A 25,652-nucleotide genomic window follows, 5' to 3' on the forward strand; every position below is an offset into this window, starting at 1 on the left:
CCTCCTCCTGAGGTGCTGGTCCAACGTCAGGTGGCAGTGCCTGAGTCCTGCGGATAGCCAGGTTGTGTAGCATGCAGCAAACCACCACAAAATGGGAGACCCGGTCCGGCGAATACTGGAGAGCTCCTCCGGAGCGATCAAGGCAGCGGAACCGCTGCTTGAGGACCCCAATAGTTAGCTCGATGATGTTGCGGGTGGTTTGATGGCTCTCGTTGTAGGCCTCTTCAGCAGCGGTCCTGGGCGCACGGAGCGGGGTCATGAGCCAGGTGCACAAAGGATAGCCTTTGTCCCCGAGTAGCCATCCTCTTGGGGGAGGCTGTGCCTGGAACATGTCATGCACAGTACTCTGCCGCAGGATAAAGGCATCGTGGCTGCTGCCTGGGAAGCTGGCATTGACTGCCATGATGCGCTGCTTGTGGTCACAGACCAGCTGCACATTCAGAGAATGGTAGCCCTTCCTGTTGCGATACTGCTCGCCATGCTCCAGAGGGGCCCGCAAAGCCACATGCGTACAGTCAATGGCGCCCTGCACCAAGGGGAATTCCCCGAGTCTGGAAAATCCCAATGCGCGCTGATGCTGGCTCTCCAGGGCCATGGGGAAGGAGATGAATTGGCTTCTCCTTCTGAACAGTGCTTCGGTCACCTGGCGGATGCAGCGATGCGCGCCGTACTGGGAGATGTTTGCTATGTCCCCAGCAGCGTATTGGAAGGAGCCGGTGGCATAGAAGTTCAATGCCACCGTCACCTTCACTTCCACCGACAGAGACGTCCTGCACCTGAGCTTTGGCCGCAGATCTCGGCGAAGCAGGTGGCAGATCTCTGCAATCACCCCCTTTCGGAATCGGAGCCTTTTAACACATCGCGCGGCACTCATGTTTAGGTAGGAGCGCTGCTGGCGGTATAGCCTGACTGGGTAAGGCCTACGTGGCCGACGCCTGTAGCCCCCTCTGCCTCTAGCCAGGGCTGCCCCTCTCACAATGCGTCTGCGAGCCCTACGGACATGGAGCTGCAGCTCCGCGTTGGCACCCCATGCAACCCCCATCAAATCCTGGCAAACACTCTAATTTCCAAATGGCCACTTGCAGCGCTGTTGCCTGAGTCCAAAAATACCTGGCTCTTGCTGCTTGAAACCAGTTAGCTATCCTCCTTGTTGTGTCTCCAGAAATGCGTTGCACAAGACTGTTTTCTGAAAAAAGGATGGCCTTTATACTGGAGAGGACGTTCCCTTTAATTAGCGCCCCCCGGGGCCCGCGCTGGTTGTGTTGCGTTCCTTTTTCCAAACGCTCCGGCCGCCCGCCGCACAATGGGGCGGTCCGACTGAAGTTTGCAATCGGGGCGGCCAAAGGGCGTTGCACGAGGATGTGACGTCATTTTCTGCGCGCGCATCCGGGCGGGCGCTAAACTTTGCGCCGGCGCTAACGGGCAGCTTAATTTGGGGCGGGGCGCAAACTGCGCTGCGCCCGGGCGCTACACGCATAGCGCCCGGAAATCACTTCTCTTAAGGCGCTAACTGCTGGCGCAAGCAACTGAAAATCTAGCCCTATATTTGCCAAACCATCAGCAAAGTTATATATGAAAAGTAAAATAATAGATTAATTACTATTAGTGCCATGATGAGTATAATCTAGCAAGATGCTGAACAGTGTATGTTGAACCCACCCACCCCCCGCTGGTCAAGTCGAGGAGCTGAAATGGTGGTAGACCTCATTGCCTTATTTCACACCCTTTTCCTCCTCTAACCTACATCAGATGGACTTGCAAAGGAAAATCTAAAGAGTGCACATAGTTCCAGCACAGCACAATTATCTTCACACTGCGCTTTGCCTATAAAGTTTTAATTTCAATCATTAATTCACTTATAAGTTTATGGTCCTGAAAACCAGTAGCTGTTTTGGTTTCCTGTTGCTGTACCTTCAGCAGCATTATGCTGGAACAGCCAGAAACTAGTCCGTGGCCCGGTTATGCTGGTCCCGACCTAGTGGTGAACCTACCAGGTGGCCTTATGAGGGTGTAGACTCCACCCACCACTTGCAAGGCCATTGTCATAAGGAGGGTCGCGGACTCCTTACATTAGGAGTTCTTCCATACTGGTACTCAGGCCAGGCATAATTCAGGCCTCACTGGGGCATATGGGTACTCGCTGGGGGTCCTATGTGGCTCGGTGTCAAATATTATTTGATAACACTCCTGTGAAGTGCCTTGGGGCATTTAACCATGCTAAAGGCACTATTTAAATGCAAGTTGTTTTTGTTGTCCTGGCCGCTATTTGGCCATCGAATCTCTTTCTGGATGTTTTAAAGCAGCCCATTTGTACATGTTTCTTCTGGGGCGGGGCGGGGGAGGGGGAGGCAAGGGAGGGGTGTGAGCCTGGCGATCACCCACCCCGTGGCCTCAAACTTTGTGACTGGACTTTCCTGCCTCTTTGGCAAGAATGCAGGGTGGCCCAGATATGCCCCATGCCCGCTGAATGCATTTAAATCAAAGGACCTGCCCCAGCCCAAGTGAATTTGGTCTGGGTCTGAGTGGTGTTTGCAGGCAGGCACATCTTGGCCTTCCTTTCCCCCTGTGGATTTTCAGCACCTATTGTTCTATAACTATATGGGATATTCAATAAGGCATTTTCCTCAATGAGCTATGCAAAAGGCTCAATAACCAAGCACCATGTTCTGATGAGGGTGGAATATATCTTTCAGTTTTTAAGCATTCAATGTAATTTCTATGTCTGGTTCTCTAATTGAAAAACAGATAGTAAAGATACAATTTTAATAGATTTTAAGAAATAGCTTGATTAAAACGTTAATTATCAAACATACCCAAAACACAACTTCTTATCACCAAGAACTTATTGCTACATCAAGAGTTTTTAATAAAATCTATGGGGTGAAATTCCTCCTATTGATTATTTTATTGAACAATTCAGCACCAATAAACAAGGCACTTTTTGCTCTCTATTCATGACAACATTTTTGGCAAAAAGGGATTTAATCCATATTGTGAGGTGGCAAAAGGAGCTAAGAGCATTTTTTACAATATCCATATGTTAGCTCTATACTTACCAGTTTGGCAATTGTATCCAGTATAACCAGGCTTACAGCGGCAAGTATTTGGTGCCGAACATTCCATATTCCTACCGCATGCGTATCTGCACATTGCTATGAAAGTATTAAAAAAAAACTTAATGGCATTCAATACTGAATTATGTGATTATCATAGTTAAAGAAGCAGAATCTGTGAGACTGAGTAGCATATTAAGATACCACACCATCCTTTCACCTAATCCAGCTCAAAAAGATGAACTCAAGTCACTTTTCTTTGACAACTTAAAAATTTTTTTCGGGATGTGGGCATTACTGGCAAGGTCAGATCAGGTAAGGAGAGCAGGTTGCCTTCCCTAAAGGACATTAGTGAACCAGTTGGGTCTTTATGACAATCTGACAGCTTTTACTGAATCAGTTTTTTTTATTCCAGATTTTTGAAACTGAATTAAAATTCTCAAACTGTCATGACAGGATTGTGAACTCACATCCTTTGGATGGAGTAAGTTTCCAGACCTCTGGCTTACTAGTCCAGTAACATAACCACTATACTACCATACCCCAAGTTATAAAGGTTTTATATGAAATGAAGTTGTCAGCCCAATCTAGTTACTAGTGGGTGAAAAACTATCCAAGTTTGGAAATAATTGGCATTAATTCAGCAAGTCTCTTAGAGAGATCATAAGGATAACTGGTGTGTAAAATGTAAAAGTTCACAGGTGCTTTTCTGAGATTGGGTTTAAGGCATATTGTTGAATCAAAAGAGACGGGGCTTTAAAGATGATTTTACAAACTGGCATATAATGATATAAATGCTTGCTGGTAGAAAAAAAACGGCTGTTGTTACCTCTGATATCTCTCTGCCAGAAGTTATTCCTCACCTGCTATGCCATTTATAGAAACTGACTGAAGAAATCATGGTTAAAAATAAAATGTCGGGCTCTGGGTCACGCAGAGGGTTAGACATGGCCTTTGGGATTTGAGTTCAAAACTGGCTCAAACTGTTGGGATAAAATATCCTCTCACTGCTAGCTATGTGAAATAAGTTTGAGCAGTTTCAACTCTTTTCCTAGTTGACAAAAACTCTCAACATAAACTGTCTCTTAATTGGCACCAAATGGACAATCTCATTCAGAAAGGTCACAGGATGGCTGGGGTGGGAAATGGAAAAATGTCATATTGGAGTAGAATGGGTTCCCGTCCTCAGGTTTGGGCTTGAGCAAACAGCTGGGGCAAAACTGAGGGAGCTGTACTCTCCATCTAACTCCACTATACCTGACCTGGAAGTGTTTAATAACATTACGTGCATGGCTGGGGTCGGTCATAGCCTATTTTTAATTTATAATTTCAGACCAAAATTAAAACCGAGCCATATAAGGTGATATTAGGAGGGATCACTAAAATCTTGGTCAAATAGGTAGGTTTTAGGGAGGATTTTCAAGAGAGGGGTAGAGAGGCAAAGAGGTTTAAGAAGGGATTTCCAGAGCTTAGAGCCTAGACAACTGAAGCCATGACTGGCAATGATGGGGTGAAGGGAGGGGGGCGGGGGATGCAAAAGAGGCCAGAGAACACAAAGTACTCAGAGGGTTGTAGGGATGGAGGAGGTCCAAGAGATAGGGAGGGTTAAGGCCATGAGAGAATTTGATCATTAGGACGAGAATTTTAAATGGGGATGTTGGGAGAATGGGAGCGAATGTAGGTCAGGAAACACAGGCGTGACAGGTGAGCGTGACTTGGTGTGGGTTAGGATACGAGCCAGAGCGTTAGAGGAGCTAAAGTTTATGGCAGGTGGAGGAAGGGGGGCCGGCCAGGGTAACATTGGAATAGCCTGATCTGGAGGTGACAAAGGCGTGGGTGAGGGTTTCAGCAGCAGGTGGGCTAAGGCAGGGATGGAGACAGGTGATGTTAGAGATGAAAATAGGTGGTCTTTGTGACAGAGAGGATATGGGGTTCGAAGCTCAGCTCGGGGTCAAATAGGATGCCACGATTGCAAACAGTCGGCTTCAACCTGCACCAGTGGCTGGGGAGTGGGGTGGAATCAGTGGCGAAGGTATGGAGTTTGTGGCGGGGACTGAGGACGATAGCTTCAGGGTTCCAAATATTTGACTTCAGGAAATTGTGGCTTATCCATGACCGAGGCTATGGAGCTGTCAAGAGAGATGGTGGAGAGGTAGAATTGGATGTCAGCAGTGTATAGGTGGAACCTGACGTCATGACTTTGGATGATGTTGCCAAGGGGCAGCATGTAGATGAGGAAGAGAAGAGGGCCAAGGATAGATTCTTGGGGGACATCAGAGGTAACTTGTGAGAGTGGGCAAAGAGAAGCCATTACCAGAGATGCTCTAGCTATGATTGGATAGCTAAAATGGGGAACTACGCAAGAACAGTCCCACTGAGCTGGACAATGGAGGAGAGGTGTTGGAAAAGGATGGTGGTGTTGTCCATATCAAAGGCTGTAGGGAGGTCGGGAAGGAGGAGGACGGATAGTGCACCACGGTCACAGTCACAAAAAGATGTAATTAGTGACTTTGATTAGGACCGCTTCAGTACTGTGGTCGGGGTGGAAACCTGACTGGAGAGATTCAAACTGAATTGTGGGAAAGATGGGCACGAATTTGTGATGTGACAACATGTTCAAGGACTTTGGAAAGGAAACGGAGGTTGCAGATACGGTGGTTGTTTGCAAAGGACCTAGGAGTTAAGGGTGGGTTTTTTGAGGAGGGATGATGACAGCAATTTTGAAAGGGAATGGAATAGTACCTAAGCGGATCAAACCACCCCGATATGTTTATTTTCCACTCCCAGTTTGTAGCCCATTTTTCTGTTAGTGCTATTAAATCTATATCTTTCTATGAAATAATTGCTTACAAATTCTTCAGTTTAGTTCACCTACTCTGAGCATTGCAATACATGTACCTTAACTTTTCGGCCCCAGCTGGAGTATTGGGCTGGATTTTGTCAGCCCCGAGGAGGCGGGTATGGAGGCGGGACTGCCGGTAATGTTGCAGGATTTGGGGGCGGCTGGCAAACCCGCCCCCATGTCCTTTTGCCAGGAAGTGGGAAGCCGTCCTGCCCTGGGTCCCATCTCCTCGAGGCGGGAAAGGGATTAAATCCTATTACCTGCCTGTTAACAGGTGGTTAACAGGCATAAAAAAGGATTATCCCTATTTTTAGCTCCGAAGTGCAGGCTTCCCGACCTCGGAGAACCTCGCCAGGGTGCAGGAGATGAGAAGGAGGTCTGCGGAGGTCGGAGGGGTCTGAAAGTGAGATGTAGAGGTGAGTGATGGGTGCAAGTGTCGAGTGGTTAAGTATGTAAGGTGAGTGTTAAGTGTTATAAAATGTTCACTTACCTTTGTTTCTGCCTACAGCCTTCAGCCGCTGTGGATCCGGAGTTCTGACATCTTCATTGTAGATATCACAGACTGGCTGTTGGATCCTCCAAACCAACAGCCAGGTGATTTCTGCAAAGTTGAAAGATTTGATGAGTCCTGAACACAAGGACTCATCAAACTACACAGAATGTCAGTGTTTGACAGCTTCACAGAGCTGTCAAACGCTGACATTTCTTCTTTCAAGAAATCTTAACAGATGGCACATCAGGCGTTGATGTGTTCTGTCAGTGACTTCCCCCTAATTGGCCTGCTGAGCCCGCTGGGCGGGCTTAACAAGGTCAATCAGGGGAAAATCCCGCTGGTTGGCCAGATGCTGATAGAGGCGGGATTGAAAGCCGGCGAGCAACAGTCCCGCCTCCAAAAGCTTTCCTTTGACAAAATCCAGCCCATTGTGTCCAATTCTGGGCACCACACTTCAGGAAGGATGTGAAGGCTTTGGAGAGGGTACAGAAGAGATTTATTAGAATGTATCCAGGGATGCGAGATAACAATTACGTGGATAGACTGGTGAAGCTGGGGCTGTTCTCCCTAGAGCGAGGAGGCTAAGAGGAAATTTGTTAGAGGTGTTTAAAATCATGAAGGGTTTAGATAGAGTAAATAAAGAGAAAATGTTTTCAATGGCTGAAGGGTCGATAACCAGAGGGTACAGATTTAAGGTGATTGGCAGAAGAACCAGCGGCGATATGAGGGAAAACTTTTTTACGCAATGAGTGGTTAGGATTTTGAATGCACTGTCTGATATGGTGGTGGATACAGATTCAATAGTAGCTTTCAAAAGGAAATTGGATAAATACTTGGAAGGAGAAAAAATTGTAGTGATATGGGGAAAGAGCGGGGGAGTGGGACTAACTGGATTGCTCTTTGAAAGAGCCGGCACAGACTCGGTGGGCCGAATGCCCCTTTCTGCGTTGTACTATTCTATGATTTAATGGCCCTACCCAGAGTCATGATCCTCCCACAGGAAACCTGTGTTTTAAGATTGTTGGAAAGTAATTTGCTCTGGATGTTTCTGCTCTAGCTTGTCCCTCTTTGCTTCCCCTAACTTCTTCCTTTACCACCGCCAGCTCTCTATTTCTCAGCGGGGTGACAACCCTCTCAAATTCTTCCTCCAGAGTCCTTTCTGCCTCCCTACTTAATAAGAGCCCATTTTCGCTCATACTAGTCTCTAGAAGCAGCTTGTGCTAAATGCAATTGAAATTGTACTCAAATAATAAACATTTTATATATCAAAGTAGGATGTTTTCTAACATTCTAAAATTATATATGGTTCTGCACACTTTATTATAGGTTTACTCTCTTTTGTGTTGAGTGTTTGCCTCTCTCATTTTGTTTCCAAATATGCAAGAAATGACTCAGCCATGACTATAGCAGCACTGATATAATACAATACCTTTACATGTAACTCCATTGCCAAAATAGCCAAAGGGGCACCGTCCACATTTGAAGCTTCCATAATGAGTTGGTTCACAAGGAACTCCTGAGAAACAAGGTGTGTCTGCACATGTAACTATCTTTGGCTCAGGCGTTTGTTCATCCTCTGTATAAAGGCCTTCTGAAGTCACAGCCACACTGGGAGGCCGTGATTTTATTGAAGGCGTTCTCTGAGTCAGTGACGGACCAAATGTTTTTGGAACACCTCTTTCTCCTTTCATGCTATCTCTCACTGCATTATCACTTGCCACGTCTTCTGTACTGCTCCCTCTTGTCCCTTTACTGTTTTCTAAGAATGTGGCAGCTCTATTCTGCACAACTGAAGTTTTTCCAGGTATAAGTTGCCTGGATGGGATGAGGGGATGACGGTCTGTAGAACTATTGTCAGTGGACTGATATACCATAGTCCAATGATGGGCATGTGGCTTCCTGACAGTTGTCATTGTCACAGTAGGTGTAGTAGTTGCAGCAGTGACTCTTGCTGTTGATCTGGTAACCCCGGGTTTCTGAGGACCTATAGAACATCATAATTTTGTTAATTATAATTTCAAACTTTTTCAGTGAAGACTGCTGTCATCTAACATTTAAAAACATACATAGGCCCCAACAATGCAGAGATCGCAATCCTGGTAGTTACACTGGAGTTTGTGGGGCAGCAGGAAGGCACCTCCTTTGCATGGGCCAGAGGGCACCTGCACCACTCGGGACATGTTTCTGCTGTATATTTTCCCCATGAGGCTGGAAAACCCGTCGGCTGCTTGCCAATGGCCAGGGGTGGTGTGATGCCCAGGATCCTCCCCTGCAACCACCCCCCCCCCACCCCACTACCCCCAAGACCCCACTCAGCAATGAGGCCAATCCAAGTTTTTACAAAAACAAAGCTGCACCTTTCTCTGAGCCTCCAGGCTGCTCCCCTGGCCTGGACCCCCTGATGGAGCCAACCTATGCCCATCTTGAAGTTATTATGTCTAATCTCTTGCACAAACTCAGAGTGTGGAGGGTTCCCGCACCTGGTTCAGCCCCCATGGTGTGAATAGCCTTGTAATGGACTGGAAGAGGTTCCACCCGTTACAGGACCGGCCAGGGAATTTAGGGCAAGATGTAACTCATGTCATAAGTTGATTTTTACACTTAGGAGTAATTACTCAGAGCATAAAGGCGCCAAAAATGTTTGGCAGCATGAGGTAGGGTGGAGACGGCCAATATTGTAGAGCCAGAAGTAAGTGATCTTGGTGATAAATAGAATGTGGGGTTTGAACCAAGCTGCAATTATCCTTGATTCAGACCTCCAACCTGACTCAAGCTATATTACCACTTCCATGGTGATGTGGATCCAAAACTTGTATCGTGGCAGTGTAACTACAGCCTTATTTTGGGATTCAGATAATTATGAATTGCTGTCACTATTTATGAAATCATCTGAACCCCTCAATGTGATTGCAGCTTTGTAATCACTCCCATATAACTTAAACTGTCTGTATAAATGATTACTTCTGATGTAGTACACATTTCAAACTTTATGTTGTGAGATTCTAAGTAATTCAAAGTAAAAGTCTGTGAAACATTCAATTTGTTACATGTTTAGAACATTAATTGCAGTCCTCCTATAAGCAGATACTTAACTGTGGAAAATATTTTTATTTTATTTTTAACAGCCTTATGAGTGAGCACACAGATCCATAAAATTAAACAGTAACATTGCTCATACAAGCACATCATCTCCAGAGAGACATTAGGAATGTTGGATTGTGAATTCTCAATCTGCACTAAGCTTAGTAGATATGTGATGAAAACAAATCTTGAACAGAGTTTTACTGTACTTGCAATTAAACTCCAGTGACTGCACAATTAAAGGGAAAGAGTGAGGTCGATTTTCATTGCTTCTGCCAGGCAGGAACAGAGTGGTATCACGCGAAAATTGTGGTGCTGAGATTACTGTCCTGTTCCCAATCGGCATGTTGTCATTTTCAACTGGTCCTTGAAATTGGCGGCTAGAGCACCATCCTATTTCTGATGGGTGCCTCATAACAGTATACACATCAGGGTCCTATAGCAGTATACACATCAGGGTCCTATAACAGTACACACATCAGTGTCCTATAGCAGTATACACATCAGGGTCCTATAGCAGTATACACATCAGGGTCCTATAGCAGTATACACATCAGGGTCCTATAGCAGTATACACATTAGGGTCCTATAGCAGTATACACATCAGGGTCCTATAGCAGTATACACATCAGGGTCCTATAGCAGTATACACATCAGGGTCCTATAGCAGTATACACATCAGGGTCCTATAGCAGTATACACATCAGGGTCCTATAGCAGTATACACATCAGGGTCCTATAGCAGTATACACATCAGGGTCCTATAGCAGTAGACACATCAGGGTCCTATAGCAGTATACACATCAGGGTCCTATAGCAGTATACACATCAGGGTCCTATAGCAGTATACACATCAGGGTCCTATAGCAGTATACACATCAGGGTCCTATAGCAGTATACACATCAGGGTCCTATAGCAGTAGACACATCAGGGTCCTATAGCAGTATACACATCAGGGTCCTATAACAGTATACACATCAGGGTCCTATAACAGTATACACATCAGGGTCCTATAACAGTATACACATCAGGGTCCTATAACAGTATACACATCAGGGTCCTATAGCAGTATACACATCAGGGTCCTATAGCAGTATACACATCAGGGTCCTATAACAGTATACACATCAGGGTCCTATAGCAGTATACACATCAGAGTCCTAAAAGACCCCAATGCAATTTTCAGGTATTAATGGACAGAACTTGCACTACATATGCTCTGTCCATTGATACTAAGCATAGAGCAGCCTAGCCAGTGGTCTTTAAATGGGCCAATGTAAGATGCTCAGAAAAACTGCAAGTTTCTGTTTTTTTTAAGTGTTTTTGTATAGCCCCACTAAAATATTTCCACCCACTGCTGGTTCATCTGTGCCCCCCTCCCGCAGTTGCCTTCCGCTACCTTTGAGCTTCAACTTGGCTTGGCGGAGGAGCAGCTGATTTCCCCCCCTTTCTGGTTTAGCGCTCACCAATCAGGTGCAAATGTGCCTATACCATCAAAATGGCTTAGGCCTTTTGCTGAGGACATTGGGTGGGCGGCGCTGCTCATCTGATGTCCGCCTATAAAGAAAATCGGCCTTAGTCTTTCTAAATATAAATCTTTTTCCACATTTCACAACACTTATATTGATTATATTGTTTCACAACAGTTAGAGGAATTCTTTTGCTATGTATGTGAGAAATATTTAGGCTTGTTGAAGGGGAATCAGAGTGCTTGACCCCCTTCATGACTAAGGGTGATGGATGGCATGAAAGAGGAATGCAAGAAAACAATAAATATATTAACAAGATTAAAATTCCTCACCCTTTTACAGGTCAATTCTATTAGTTAATGTTGAAAATGTTGATTTGGAAGTGCCCACACAAAGTTGCCTTTATTTGAAATTGTGTTTCTTTTTTAAACATATGAATAATAGTGAAGGTTTTCCTAAATATACCAGTGTGTAGATCTATGATAAATATACATACATCTGCTTTGGAGCAGAAGTCACTTCATGAAGAGTTCCTTTATTGTATGAAGCTGCCCTCCTCTGGCCAGCAGCTAAAAAACAAGCACTTGACAATATCTAAGAGCCAAGAGCCAAGAGTACCATGATAATGTAATCTATTTAAAGCCTCAAAAGCTCATTGCCTGAATTTCAACAAACTGCTCCATGAGTTATCTGTGGAGCCAGCCTACAGCAAGATTTTTAAGTGCACACTCTGAGTAGAACATGTCATAAGCCTGGAAATTACAGTGAACAATGTTATTGTCAAAATGTTTATTGGGGCCATATCAAATTCCACTTACTGCTACTTTAACGGAGGTCATTAACCCATTCATTTTACATGGGTTAACACTTGCTTAAACATTTATAGAATGTTGGTTATACAGGAAACTTTGTGCTAACCGGCACCCACGGGACCGAGCTGCTGCCGTTGCCTCAAAACTTCCGTACTCTCCAGAGTTAATGTTGAGAGATACGGAGATTCTTATCTCCGTATTTGACAACAAACACTGTTGCTTAGCAACAGCTTCTAAACACTTGGGTGTGGCCCTAAAGCTCTGTAGCTGAAGCTGTTGCTATAGCTACAGACCTTGCACAGCTTGACTGTTCAAACAAAGCAAAAAAAACAAACAAAAAGAATAAAAAATGGCTGCTGATTTTTGCCGGTGGCTCCAGATTGCCGGATAGCTCACCTCCGGATAGCACAAAGTTTCCTGTACAGTGAATTTGAATGCATAGTACTGTGGTAATGTAAGTATGCTGCACACAGTTTATGCCATCATGCATGGTTCAAGACAATTCCCTTCACCTTGCTAGCTGCAGTAGTAATACATTGCAGGTCATGATGACAAGGTCAGTATATTCTGTGGGAATTGCTGTTTATGTATTCACTTTTGTGAGTTGCTAATAACTTTGCCAATTCGTGTTCTAGGCCCATTTCCACTAGGTACTGGATTGAGACTCTTACAGCCAGCAGAAGAGACCATGGGGGAGAAATTCGGCATCGCCCCGTTTGGGGCGTAATTATCGGCCAGGCGCAAAGTTTAGCGCCTGGCGCTAATTATCGCCTCTGACTGCAAACTTGGCTTCTATCGCCCCTGGAGGTGATTGGACCGCTAAATCAGGCGCTACACATCTCTCTTAAGGTGCTAACGCCGAGGAGCGAGGCACTACCTCAGAGCGTTGGCGAAGCTCATGTGATGTCAGTTAACAATGGAACACAGACACACTGGCGCCGGCCAGTTCTTAAAGGGGAGGGTCGCTCTTACTCTCCAGCCACACCCTGCTCATTGCAGCCTTGAATCTCGGCCTGGAGAGACCTGTACATCAATTCTGCTGGAAAGAACAATGGAGAGACCCAGGGAAAGAACTCAGAGTGCAGCCCCCATAGTCTCTTCTAAATTGATGCAAGGACGGTCAAATCAAAATGAACCTGCAAAGTGCTGCTCAGTACCCAAAACTCCTTCACACAGCGTTGAATCTCTCCAGAAGTCTCTCTCTCTCTCAGAATGCGTGGTGCAAAAATGTCGCCAACAAAAAAAGGCAGGAAGCGACCGCCTTTAAATAGCGCTCCCCCAGTCCCTTCCCAACTGCAAAATGTTCCCCTCTACCTGTCGTTGCTAGCGGCAGGCGGAAAGTCAGGGGGCACCACTCAATATCTGGTCCGGGGCGCTACCGGGGCGTTGCACGCTCGACTGATGCCACAATCTGCGGGCGCAGGAGTTCGTGGCGGTAGTGTTTAGCGCTGCCGCAAAATGTCTGGTCAATTTCGCGAGCGGCGCAAACATCGCCGTGCCAAGGCGCTAGTTGTTTTGCGCCCCGTTAGCGCCCTAATCAACCGAATTTCCCCCCCCCCCTCAATTTAGGATGAATTTGAACTCAACTCCCAAAACTAAAAGGCCAGTGCTTAACCCATCATAACTTTTTGTTTCTCCCACTGCTTGCTTTTAATGCCCATATACATGACATAGTAAATCATTCATATCAAGAATAATGGATTACCTTCTCCTTCTCCTAAGGACAGGCATATTCTTCCTAGCTTCTTTCCACTGTGTTGACTGTCTCAGTTATATCCTTCCATGCCTCAAGAGCCCAGTGCTTCTGAGGAGATGCCCATTACTGGCATAAATGATGTGCTGCATTACACCCTCCATTACAACTTTGACAGCAGTATCATCAAATCACATCTTTCTCTAGCTGACTGCGTTATGCTTCATTTGCGCATAAGATTTTTCACATGGTTGGGAATAAGCAACCTTCTCGACTTAAAGCAGGCAAGTACTAGTCTGCTGCTTAAGAAGCAGCTGTGCTGCACTATTACAACTGTGATTCAACTGGCTACCTGAATCATAGAATCATACAGAACAGAAGGAGGACCATTGTGCCTGTACCGGCTCCTTGAAAGAGCTATCAGTGCTACCAAGATTTAAGTTGAACAAAATCTCATGTTAGAACTTGTGTGCCACAATGGTCAAGTAACATAAGCAACAACACATTTTTACCACAAGCTGAGCAATTTCTAGGCCTCAGCCATAAAAACTGTTGGTTTCATTATAATGCAGTAATGATGATAGATCGGGCCTCCTACCAGCACTATGAGGGCTGGGCCTCATTAACATAGAGCCGACAGGTGGAAATGGAAACAAGCACCCCTGGGCAGTCCATTGGCTCGGGGTCACGACAATATCGGCAGCCCGCCTGCCTCCAGGCTTGGAAAAAGGTAGGTACGGGGGGGAAGGCGGCAGGGGGTTAGTGGGGGTTCGGTGCTTTCATTCTCGAGTGGGGGGGTTTTGTGGAGCCTGAAGGAGTACTCCTGCTAACAGCAAATAGGGTCATTTTGATCCTGATGGAAGTTCTGATGAAAGGTCTGAAACGTTAACTCTGTTTCTCTCTCCACAGATGCTGCCTGAGCTGCTGAGTATTTCCAGCATTTTTTGTTTTTATTTCAGATTTCCAGCATCCACAGTATTTTGCTTTTGTCCTTTTGATCCTAATCAGATTAGATTGAATTACTTATGACTACATCAATTTAAATAGTATTTTCTGTGCAGAATCCTGTCTAGATCCATACTCAAGTAATGTATTTTATTCATATATTGTAAAGAAAGAAGGAACTTGCATTTATATAGTGCCTGTCACGTCCTCAGGACGTGCCTTTGTGCTTTATAGACAAGGAAGAACTTTTGAGTGTGGTCACTGTTGTAATGTAGGAAAATGTGATATGTTAGGCTGATGCCAGAATCTGTACAAAGCAAATGCCTCAAAAATCTATGGCTGTTCCAGCCTAATCCTGTCACAACTTTGGCAGGAGTATGCAGGAATGGCTGGATTATAGGCTAGGACCCAGCACATATGGGCCTAGAAATTCAGTTGGGCGCGCCAGCCGTTAGCGCCTTAGGAGGAGTAGATCTCGAGCGCTAGGCGCTTAGCGCCCGGGCGCAGCGCGATCTGCGCCTCGCCCCAACTTCAGTACACATTTAGCGCCGGCGCAAAGTCTTAGCACGCGCCCTGCTGCGCGCGCAGATCATGACGTCATTTACTAGTGCAACGCCCTTTGTGCGCCCCGAACCGGAACTTCACTCGCGCTGGCCCATTGTGCGCCGGGCGGCCCTAACGACCGTGAAGTGGAACGGTACACAGCCGAAGCGGGCCGCGGGGAGCGCAAATTAAAGGGCCCTCCTGTACTAGAAATGGTACGGCTGGCTGGCTGGCTGGCTGGGAGGAGGAGGAGGAGGAGGAGGAGGACTGGTGTGCCGGGAACACATAACAAACTGATGGAGAGAAACCCTCCCCAAAACCACAAATACACCAGTGTCGGCCTTTCAAAAAAACAAATCCACCCTCCCCCTTTAAGAGCTCACCGGAGCCAGAGTGTCTGCCGTCAATCAGCAGCTCGCCGCACCTGCCCTGCGCCCAACTTCCGGTTTAGCGCCCCGGCCCGCCAGCTTAGCACCTAAAGAGAGGCGTGCAGCGCCAGTTTTAGCGCTCGAGCAAACTCTTAGGGCGAAGCTAATGAATATCGGAGAAGTGGCCTCGATTTGGCAGCGGGCGCAAACTTTAGCGGCCGCCCGACTTTACCGCCCCAAAAGTGGCTACAATGAATTTCTAGGCCATGGTTTCCAGCCTCAAGTCAAAGGTTCCAGGATGGCTTGTTGGAGGTGAAACCTCTGCGTACGCCAAACATGGCCATCACGTCAAGGGGGCACGGGGACTCTGAACATCAATGGCCTAGATGAACTGGCCAACCCAGGGGTAGATGTGGGAACCACCTGGGAGTTCATGCCAGGATGGTGATCTGGACCTCCAAGGATTAGCCATCAATTTTAATTTTTGAAGTGTGGAGCAGGATGTAATATTTGCATATTGATTTATCATTGGCCCGCAGGCATCTGTAAGGAATACCTATTATATTCACATGTGATCACATGCTGAGTTGTCATTGGCCTGCAGGCATCTGTAAGGACTGTTATTTGTTTAGAAGACCCAGGGGGTCCTGTCTCCATCTTGTCCACACGGTGCTATATGAAAGTTTACAGACCTGATGCTTCATTAAAAGAGTTTAAATTGTAATACTCTGTTGTCCTGCAATTTATTATTTTTGTACAAAGTGTGCAAAACAAGACACAGGAAAGGTATTTTTACAGGGCAGGACCTATCACTCCTTCCCACGCACTAAAACGGAGTCCTGCAGGTTTAGCACTGAAGCACAGATTAGTAGCAATTTCCGGGAGCGGTATTTATAGCCTCCACGCACGCACTACCACTGAAGGTCTGGAGTGCACTGGCTGACAATTAAACTGAAGGAGCAGGACAACGGCACTTCTCAGGATGGCTCAGGGACCGAGGGAGAGGGCCTCACAGGTTCTCAGAGGAGGCACTGCGCGTCCAGGTTGAAGACGTACAGCTGAGGAGGGATGACCTGTACCCACGGGGGGGGGGGGGGGGGGGGGAGGGGGGCACGTTGGGGCATGAGGCCACAGAGGCAACTAATGCAGCGGATGTGGGAGGTGATCACTGAGGAGGTCACAGCCAAGATCACTGCCTCTAGGACATGGCTCCAGTCCCACAAGAAATTTAATGATTTGACACGAGTGGTCAAGGTAAGATCCCATCGCACAAACACACTTCTCAATAACTGCACCAGCATCACAACTTCAATACACCACATCCACCATCTTACTATACACTGACATTCAATACTCACACCTCAGACCATCTCACAGCTATTCAACCTTGTGAGGCATCACACACACACCTGCCAATACACTCATTCACAATCATCAATCTTTCTCTTCCAGGACAAGATAACACATAACAGGTGGCAGCAGGACCTGACCTGGGGGAGGGGAAACACAGCTCCATGACGTCACTCCACTTGAGGGGGCAGTGCTAGCGGTAATCGGGAGTTGAGTGGCAGACGCTGTGGCCACAGGCAGAGCAGGAGGCATATCGCCAAGATGTATGTGGCCACTCAAGCTTCCTTACATATCCACAACTATTCCTGATCCCTAATCTCCCAAATCTATTCTCACTCACAAGCTCCATATGGTCTCATCACAAGGTTCAGTAGGTTGGGACTCTACTCATTGGAGTTCAGAAGAATGAGAGGTGATCTTATCGAAACATATAAGATTGTGAGGGGGCTTGATCGGGTGGATGCGGTGAGGATGTTTCCACTGATGGGTGAGATAAGAACTAGGGGGCATAATCTTAGAATAAGGGGCTGCCCTTTCAAAACTGAGATGAGGAGAAACTTCTTCACTCAGAGGGTAGTAAATCTATGGAATTTGCTACCCCAAAGAGCTGTGGAAGCTGCAACATTAAATACATTTAAAATGGAGATAAACATTTTCCTAGCAGATAAGGGAATTAGGGGTTACGGGGAGAGGGCAGGGAAGTGGACGTGAGTCTAGATTCAGATCAGCCATGGTCCTATTGAATGGCGGAGCAGGCCCGAGGGGCCGTATGGCCTACTCCTGCTCCTATTTCTTATGTTCTTACATCCTTCTATAGTGGCCACACACACTGCACCCTAACCTTTCTAGCTTTAACACTGCAGGCTCCCAGTAGCAAGATCCACCTCGCCACCACCCACCCCCCCCCCTCCCAAACCCCTGGAGGAACTGGAAGAGGAGGAAGAGCCACCTTGTCTCCCGGAGGCAGAAGAGTGAGGAAGAAGGTACTGTCGCAGGCACCAGCTCAGAAACCGGCACTCTGCATAACTTAGAGACTAGGGTAGAATAGGGATCACACTAGTGGGCAGCAGCCACGCCAGCTGGAAGGGACACCACAGGTGCCACCTTGCCAGGGGGAGCAAGGTTGCATACTAGTTCTGCTGTCGCTGAGTCAGATGAGGACCTCGCAGGGCCAAGCTTCAGAAGAAGGCTGATGGGTGCGACAAACCAAATGCTTAGTGCAATCGACAGCTTGCCTGAAAGCTTACGGGTTGTGACTAGGGGGATGGAGGAGTCCGCCTCCAGCTTGGCCCGTGGCTTGAAGCGGAGGCTGGAACCTATCCTTTCCAGCGTGAAGAGGCTGGTCAATTCCATCCAGCGACCTGTGGAGCCCAACATGATGCAGCGTCTGATCACAGCAGCTTTCATGGAACGCTAAACAGTTTCCATAGAACAACAAACAGCTGCAATGGAAGCTCAGGCAGTTGCCATGGTGGCTCTGGGCTCCTCGGTTCAAAGGGGCTTGTGGAGTGTCTCAGCTGCTCAGGGATCTGTCCTCCAGCAGGTCACTGAGTGGGCTGAACAGAGGCCCCAAGGTAGTGGCGTGGGAATCATGGAGCAGGAACCTATTGACCTCTCTCTAGATGGCAGCATTTCTGCTCCCTACCCCGCCAGTCCACCATTGCCCTTGCAGTTGCCTGTCAGCCAGGCGACCCAGACTGCTCAAGCCCATGCTGAGATAGTGCAATCTGAGGTGGGGCCATCATGGTCCACAGCCTCTCGAGGGCATCCCTGGCGGACATCTGAACTTCCCTCTTCAGATACTCGGCAGTCATCCACCTCACCTGCTGCCACTCAGGGTGCACTTCGTAGAAGCACCAGAGTAGGCAAAAGCACTTATAGGATAACCACCAAGGGTAAACATCAGGGTGACTAGTTTAATATTTGAAAGTGCTGTTGGTTGTTGTAATGTTTTCATTGTTTGTTTTTGGTATAGATTAGAGTGATTATGATAATTGGGTAGTGGTGGACTTGGTGGTCTTTTTTATTGTGTTCTTCATGGGCAAGAGGTTGAACAGATTGAGTGCAGATGGTAAACTTCTTGATGGATCCTTAGTCCCAGAAGGTAAGGCATGTGGCAATAGTGCTCCCAAGTCTGAAGTTGGAGGATGCCTCTCAAAAGCACTCTTCAATTACATGGTGGCAAGCATCCCTCCCGGGTGCGGGCCATCTACCTGAAAAACTCTGGTGCTCCCCCTCCTCTTCCTCCTCTTCTTCCTCTTATGACTCCTGAGCTTGACCCTCTGGCACAATTGCTGGTGGTAACGACTGTTCTCTCATGATTGCTAGATAGTGGAGCATGCAGCAAGTTACCACGAATCTGGACACCTTCTCGGCCGAGTACTGCAGGGCACCTCCTGTCCAGTCAAGGCATCTAAACCTTTACTTGAGGACCCCAATGGTCAGCTCAATGATATTCCTGGTGGCTGAGTGGTTCACACTGTATGAGTTTTCAGCTGGTGTCTGGGGCTTTCTCAGGGGAATCATGAGCCATGGCATCAGAGGGTATCCCTTGTCACCTAGTAGCCAGCCATGCACATTGCGTTGGGGCTCAAAGATCTGTGGCATAGATGGCGGTCTCATTATAAACGCATTGTGGCAGCTCCCTGGATAGCAGACATTCACCTGCATGATGTGCTGCCAACGGTAACCCTTCCTATTCCTGAACACCTCCGAGTTTAAATGAGAGGCTCGCATGGCCACGTATGCAGTCAATGGCTCCCTGGACCATGGGGAATCTTGTTGAATCCTGGAGCTCCCTGCCTCTAGTCTTCTCTGGCAATAGGGAATGATATATAGTCATTCTTCAGAGTGCATAGAGCCCCAGAGTCCTCCTTTATACAGAGGATTGTGATAAGTGATAGCCTGGAAGGTTCCAGTAGCATAAAAATTAAGCGCTACTGTGATCTTGACTGCCACGGGCAATGCAGTCCTGGCTGTGCTGCAATGTCTGAATCTTTGTTCCACAAGGCCACAGATCTCTGCAATGCCCTCCTTGGTAAAGCACAGCCTCCTCATGCACTATTCTTGGGTCATCTGAGTGTAGGAGTATCATAGAAATTTACAGCACAGCTGAAGGCCATTCGGCCCATCGTGTCTGTGCCGACCGACAAAGAGCTATCCAGCTGAATCCCACTTTCCAGCTCTTGGTCCGCAGCCTTGTAGGTTACGGCACTTCTAATACATATCCAACAACTTTTTAAATGTGATGAGGGTTTCTGCCTCTACCACCCTTTCAGGCAGTGAGTTCCAGACCCTCACCACCCTCTGGGTGAAAAAGTTCTCCTCAACTCCCCTCTAATCCTTCTACCAATTACTTTAAATCTATGCCCCCTGGTTATTGACCTCTCTGCTAAGGGAAATATGTCCTTCCTATCCAGTCTATCTAGGCCCTTCATAATTTTATACACCTCGATCAAGTTCCCCCCTCAGCCTCCTGTGTTCCAAAGAAAACAATCACATCTTTCCTATAATGTGGTGACCAGAACTGCATGCAATACTCTAGCTGTGGCCTAACTAGTGTTTTACACAATTCAAACATAACCTCCCTGCGCTTATATTGTATGCCTTGGCTAATAAAGAGAAGTATCCTGTATGCCTTCTTAACCTCTGTTCTTATCTACCTGTCCTGCTACCTTCAGGGATCTGTGGACATGCTCCAAGATCCCTCTATTCCTCTACACTTCTCAATATCCTACCATTTATTGTGTATTCCCTTGCCTTGTTAGCCCTCCCCAAATGCATTACCTCACACTTCTCTGGACTGAATTCCATTTGTCACTTTTATGCCCACCTGACCAGTCCATTGATACCTTCCTGCAGTCTATTGCTTTCTTCCTCACTATCAACCAGATGGCTGATTTTTGTATCATCTACAAACTTCTTAATCATGCCCCCTAAATCATTGATATATACCACAAAAAGCAAGGGACCAAGTTCTGAACCCTGTGGAACCCCACTGGCCACATCGGAGGCTTTTTAGCACCTAAACTACTGGCGCTGCAGCAGGGAAAATAGCCCCCTCTCTTTTTGTTACTAATGCAGGCCATTGGCAATGGTAGACAAATGAAGGGATCTCCTTCTGACCATATGAATTTTGCTGGGGTCAACTGCAGAGGTCTGGGACATGTGCAACTCAGCATTTACACCAGGTCTTAACAAATGAAACATTTAAAAAAATATTTCTGCTGAAGAAATTCTTACAAAGGTATTTGGTCCTATACAAGCTTTTCCTGATATAAAAGTTTATAGATACATGCTCAACTGTTTTGCTTCAATATTTTAAATGAATATACTTGTTTCAGGCTGAAAAATTGGGTCTGAGTTTAATATCTGCCATTCAGAAGAGAATATGGTAGCACAGCACAAGACAACACTTAAATGATGCTGGTGCGTGCCCTGAATGCCGATGGAGGAGCCCAATTATTTATGATGAGCGGTGCACTTCCTGTGCAGAATGAGCACGTGCACGCATCGTGCCATATTGGATCCTATAAAATGGGCACGGCACGATCAAATTTCTAGACCACAATTTTTTTACTGCCACTGTGATTTTTCTCCTGTGTTTCTCACAACAGTGTCTAGGAGAAATTCCTTTAATTCCTATAAATCCTGGACAATCCTGGAGGGTTAGCAACAAGAATATTGCAGATCATAGAAATAATGTCTACCTGTGAAAATAGCTGCTGAATGATTGAGAAAATACGTGATTCTATAAAACACTCCAAATTATAACAACGGATATTGAAAAATATAGAGACCCGGGGCTGAAAATTCAGTAGGGTTAGCGCCCCATTTGAGGCGCTAGAGGGCCTAGCGCCGGAGTTATGGCCGGTTTGTAAATTCAGTGGGGCCCTGCCATCGGCGTTAGACCGGTTGCGCTGCGCCGGCACCGATGACGTCATCGGTGTGCGCAGCGTCCCGGTTGCCGTGGTGACGGGCCCCAACGCCGAAATTGAGTTGCGGCCGCCTCGCCCGTGGCAGCCGCAACTAACGATGTTTCAGCAGAGTCCTACGCGAGTTAGCGCCGGCGCATTAAGGTCGCGCGGCGGCCGGCCGCTTTCCCGCCGGCCGCCTGCCCGCACCTCCCTCCCCGGACTCCTCCGCCCCCCCCCGCGGAACAGATGCGTCTGGCCTGCGAGCCCGGCACTTCTCCGAGGTGCCGGGCTCATTTTTTTCAAGATTTCAACGGCCAGCGGGCGGGTGCAGGCAGCTCCTCCTTAACTGAAGGAGGAGGCCTGCACTTCCCCAGCCTGCCGCACCGCATCGGGTGCCGCAGCGCCGGAATTGCGCCGCAATGCGGCAGTCAGCGCCCATTTCGAGGCGCTGACACCCTCCTGTAGCGCCGGCAGCCGTTTGGGCGCGGCGCTACTGAATTTTTGGCGCGCGCAGGGGGACTTAGCGCCGGCGCTAAATTTCCGGTGCTAAAGCCCTGGCGCGGCGCCAACTGAATTTCTAGGCCCCGGACTTTGCAGTGGTAATGATGGCAAACCTGTCAGCATTCACTGTCATTACTCCTCTGAAAGTGACAGCAACTTCTGGAGTCAGTGCATGAGCAGAAATCCACAAGTTGCTGTCAGTGATTCTATGCTTCTCCACAGGTTACGCTGTGGAACTCCCCGGAGCAGCTTTCTTCGAAGTCAGCGGTGAGCACTGTCGTTTCACCGCTGACCACAAATTCTGGGCCATAATTTCCCCCTGATTTCAAAATCACCTTGGTGTGAGTGACAGGGAAATACCTTTGGTCTGTGCGAATAATGCTACCTTTGAATAACAAAATTATTTTCAATCTTGCAATAAAGAAAGGTGCATTTTCAAATGCCATACATCATAAAACCTTTTTGCTCAATTATGGATTGGACTAGCATTTGCAGAAAATATTGGGGTAGAGTTTGGAAAATTGTGGCCAGAATGTGCTTGAAATTAGGTTATGTTAGGGTACAAGTTTCTGCTAAAATTCATTTGCATAATCAGAAACATAAATCTTCCGTGAACCAGGGCAGCCTAATAGAATGTATTTGTTTCTTTTTTCCTTTCCATTAAAAGTATTCCTTTATGTATTTATAAGAGTGGTAACCTGGTGCAGTTTTATTAATACAGTTGAAAATGGGTTTATCAGCAAAAATAAGAGTTTTTAATAAGGGTGTCCAGTCATCCATCTGTGAGTAATTTGATTGAAAATGAGTTAAAAAACTGCTGAACCATTTAATAGTTTAATTGTTGTACACTAGTCAGTTTCTTAGTAAATTAAATATTTTTTGATATGAAAACATTTCTAAAATGTGCCGACTAGTGTCTATACACCTAAGAAAATGAACACAATTTGAAGAGCCTACCTGGACCAGCACAACAGGCAGAATCTCGCAATTCGGACCTGGGAGCATGGCCAGTTTGTGGGCAGACCTGATTCAGGCAAATTGAATCTTAAAAGATTGCAGATATCTTGAGCATAAGTGGTTTTGGGCGCTAGCGAGAAGAGCAGAAACTCTACCACATTATTTTACTATTCTCTGAACACAGTAAATTAAATATCTAAGTTTCATAATTTTGGACATTATCCAAAACTAAATTCAAAAGAATGTCAGGTGGGCTGTAAAACAAGCAGTGGATTCGTTATTGTCCATTTCGCGTTATTGCTGAAGACCAATTTCACACCCAAAGACTTTGATGGGTTATATAAGCTCTGCTATATCAATGAAAGAGCTTTGCTTCTGTCATCTCCTAGCTTGTGCTTCTCAATATAAAAAAAAATTCATACATCTCTGCCATACTGATTCTAACCACATGCAATGCTCAAGCCAAGTGGTACAATTATGTTCCCATCAGAGTATGAAACTGTTTTTAAAGAAAGTATAATCCAAAATTGTGGTTTAATCATGACAATCTAAATCAGCAGGATTATTATGTTGCCCTCTTCCGAGCTATTTCTACATTTGAAAAGCATAAGGTCCTAGTCACAAGGACAAAGTCCAGTTTGTAATCCTTTCAGTGTTTATGGTATCTCTGTTAGTAGCTACAGTTTGTCAATTAAAAAGTACATTAATTACAACTGCCTGAGAGACTGGAATTTCATCATTCTCTTCTTTACATCCAAAATCATTGGGTTGGATTTTACGGGTGGTCAGCGGGTGCAATTGGTGGTGGGTTGGGTGGGAAAGTGGTTTCTTTCCTTAGCGGGTCGGGACCCCGCTGTGAACCTGCTGCCACGCGCCTTTACCAAATGTCGGTCTGTCAGCGCTGAGCAGCCCTGACACGCAGCGGCGGGGGAGGCAATTAAAATAATTAGTGGCTTGTTTACAACCACTTATCAATGGTTTTTTCCCAGCTTTTTGGATTTGACAGGTTGCCCACTGGTTTCCTGCTATGCTTCGACCTTGTCTGTGAAGCTGAGGCAGGAGGTCAGTGGCCACTGAATCAGCTGATGAGTTGACAGCTTCAAATGTCAAGTCAAAGCTCCCAGCTGATTGAGATATGTTCCCTTAACCACTAGCTTCTCTAAACTGCATTTCCACTACAGATTCAGGATGCTGCAAGTCTTTACACAAGTCTCCATCCAGTCTGGCCTCATTACCTCTCCCACCATTGACAGATCGCTTCTGTCATCTCTACTTCACCTGCCATCTATTCCATCAGCATGGGTGCTCTTGAAACTCTCTCACCTTGGTCCTCAGAATCCCACCACGATCAGCCCCAACACCAGCATCACCAGGTACACCAGCAGCACAAGGCACACCAACAGCACCAACAACAACACCAACCTTCTCCGCAATTAACTGATGCTGTGCAGGACACAGGGTATCAGCACCCATGCACACTGCTGCCCAGGAGGCAAGGGATGGCCTCGCTATGGCCAGATTTACTTCACTTGACGCTGTACACCCTGGCTGTCACTTAATACTCCAGGTTGGCACCACCCCACACCAACACCATAAAGCATCCCTACAATGTCCAACCCATTCCTTTCACACTCATGACTATTGTGGGGGGGGGCCGTTATGTCTCACCATTCACTGCAACTCACTAAGCCACTTCCAAAGGTGCATACAAATTTGTCCAAAAAACAAAGTGTTGAAAATAAAGGTTTCAATGTTTGACACCACATTAACAGAAACTTTACATGAACATTGCATAAAACACCCAAGTGCCTACCCTTGTGTGTTGTTAGTTGGTATGATTGCACTAAGATGAGGGTGAGTGTGAGGGGTGGCTAGTGAGATGGGGATGTGATAATGTAGATAGAGAGGGATGGGTGGAGGTTCAAGGTAAGTTGGCGTGAGTAAGGATGTGCAGGAGTAGGGTAGGGAAGGCAGAGTGGTGGGGATGTGATGAGAGGCACAGCAGGATGAGGTTGAGTGTGGCTTTGCAGTAACGTTTCATGATCTAATGAGATCATTTAAACATTTGCGCCACTGCACCCAGCTTCTCCTGACCACATCCCTGCTTGTGATCTCCTCTGCAATGTGCAACCAGGCTGTGTTGATCTCCTAGGGAGGTCTATTCTACCTATGGGAAGGGAAGAGGACCTCCCTGTGTGCTGTGACTCCCTCCATAAGCATATGGAGGGAGTCATGGGAGAGTGCAGCTGTGCACCTCTGTGCAGTGCTTGTCAGTGTTTGCAGCACCTCAATGCTGTAGAACTCTGACAGCACAAATGTCAAAAGAAAGTTGGCCATGGTCCCTTTAAGGAAACCGGCTGATGGCGCATCATCAAATTACATCACTGGACCCGCTTCCTCCAATTGGCCGGGAGATGCGCTGGGCAGGCTTAACAAGCCCTATCAAGGGAAATTCATTTCAGAGGCCAGGATAGAGCCAGCAGCAGGGCAGGGACCCGCCACCAATGTCGTCCACCGAGGTTTGTAAAATCACATCCTAATTTTCTACAAATTGGCCACATTGCAATTTATGATGTGAAACATGTAAAAGTCCTTAAAAAGAAACAATTTGAAATCAGATTCAGGAAG

General features: G+C 46.7%; 1 protein-coding gene across 1 annotated transcript in view; it reads right to left on the bottom strand.

Moving 5' to 3' along the window:
- vwde (von Willebrand factor D and EGF domains) overlaps positions 1-25,652 on the bottom strand; it is a 374,620-nt gene that overhangs the window by 42,897 nt on the left and 306,071 nt on the right. Inside the window, exons 22-23 of the mRNA XM_085988385.1 lie at positions 7,818-8,372; positions 3,057-3,152 (exon numbers count right to left, since the gene is read on the bottom strand). Coding sequence (XP_085844511.1) covers positions 3,057-3,152; positions 7,818-8,372 — 651 coding nt within the window. The remainder of the gene's footprint in view (positions 1-3,056; positions 3,153-7,817; positions 8,373-25,652) is intronic.

This window comes from Somniosus microcephalus, chromosome 5, assembly GCF_052327205.1.
Source record: "Somniosus microcephalus isolate GS21.2 chromosome 5, FLI_Smic_1.0, whole genome shotgun sequence".
Taxonomy (NCBI): Eukaryota; Metazoa; Chordata; class Chondrichthyes; order Squaliformes; family Somniosidae; genus Somniosus; species Somniosus microcephalus.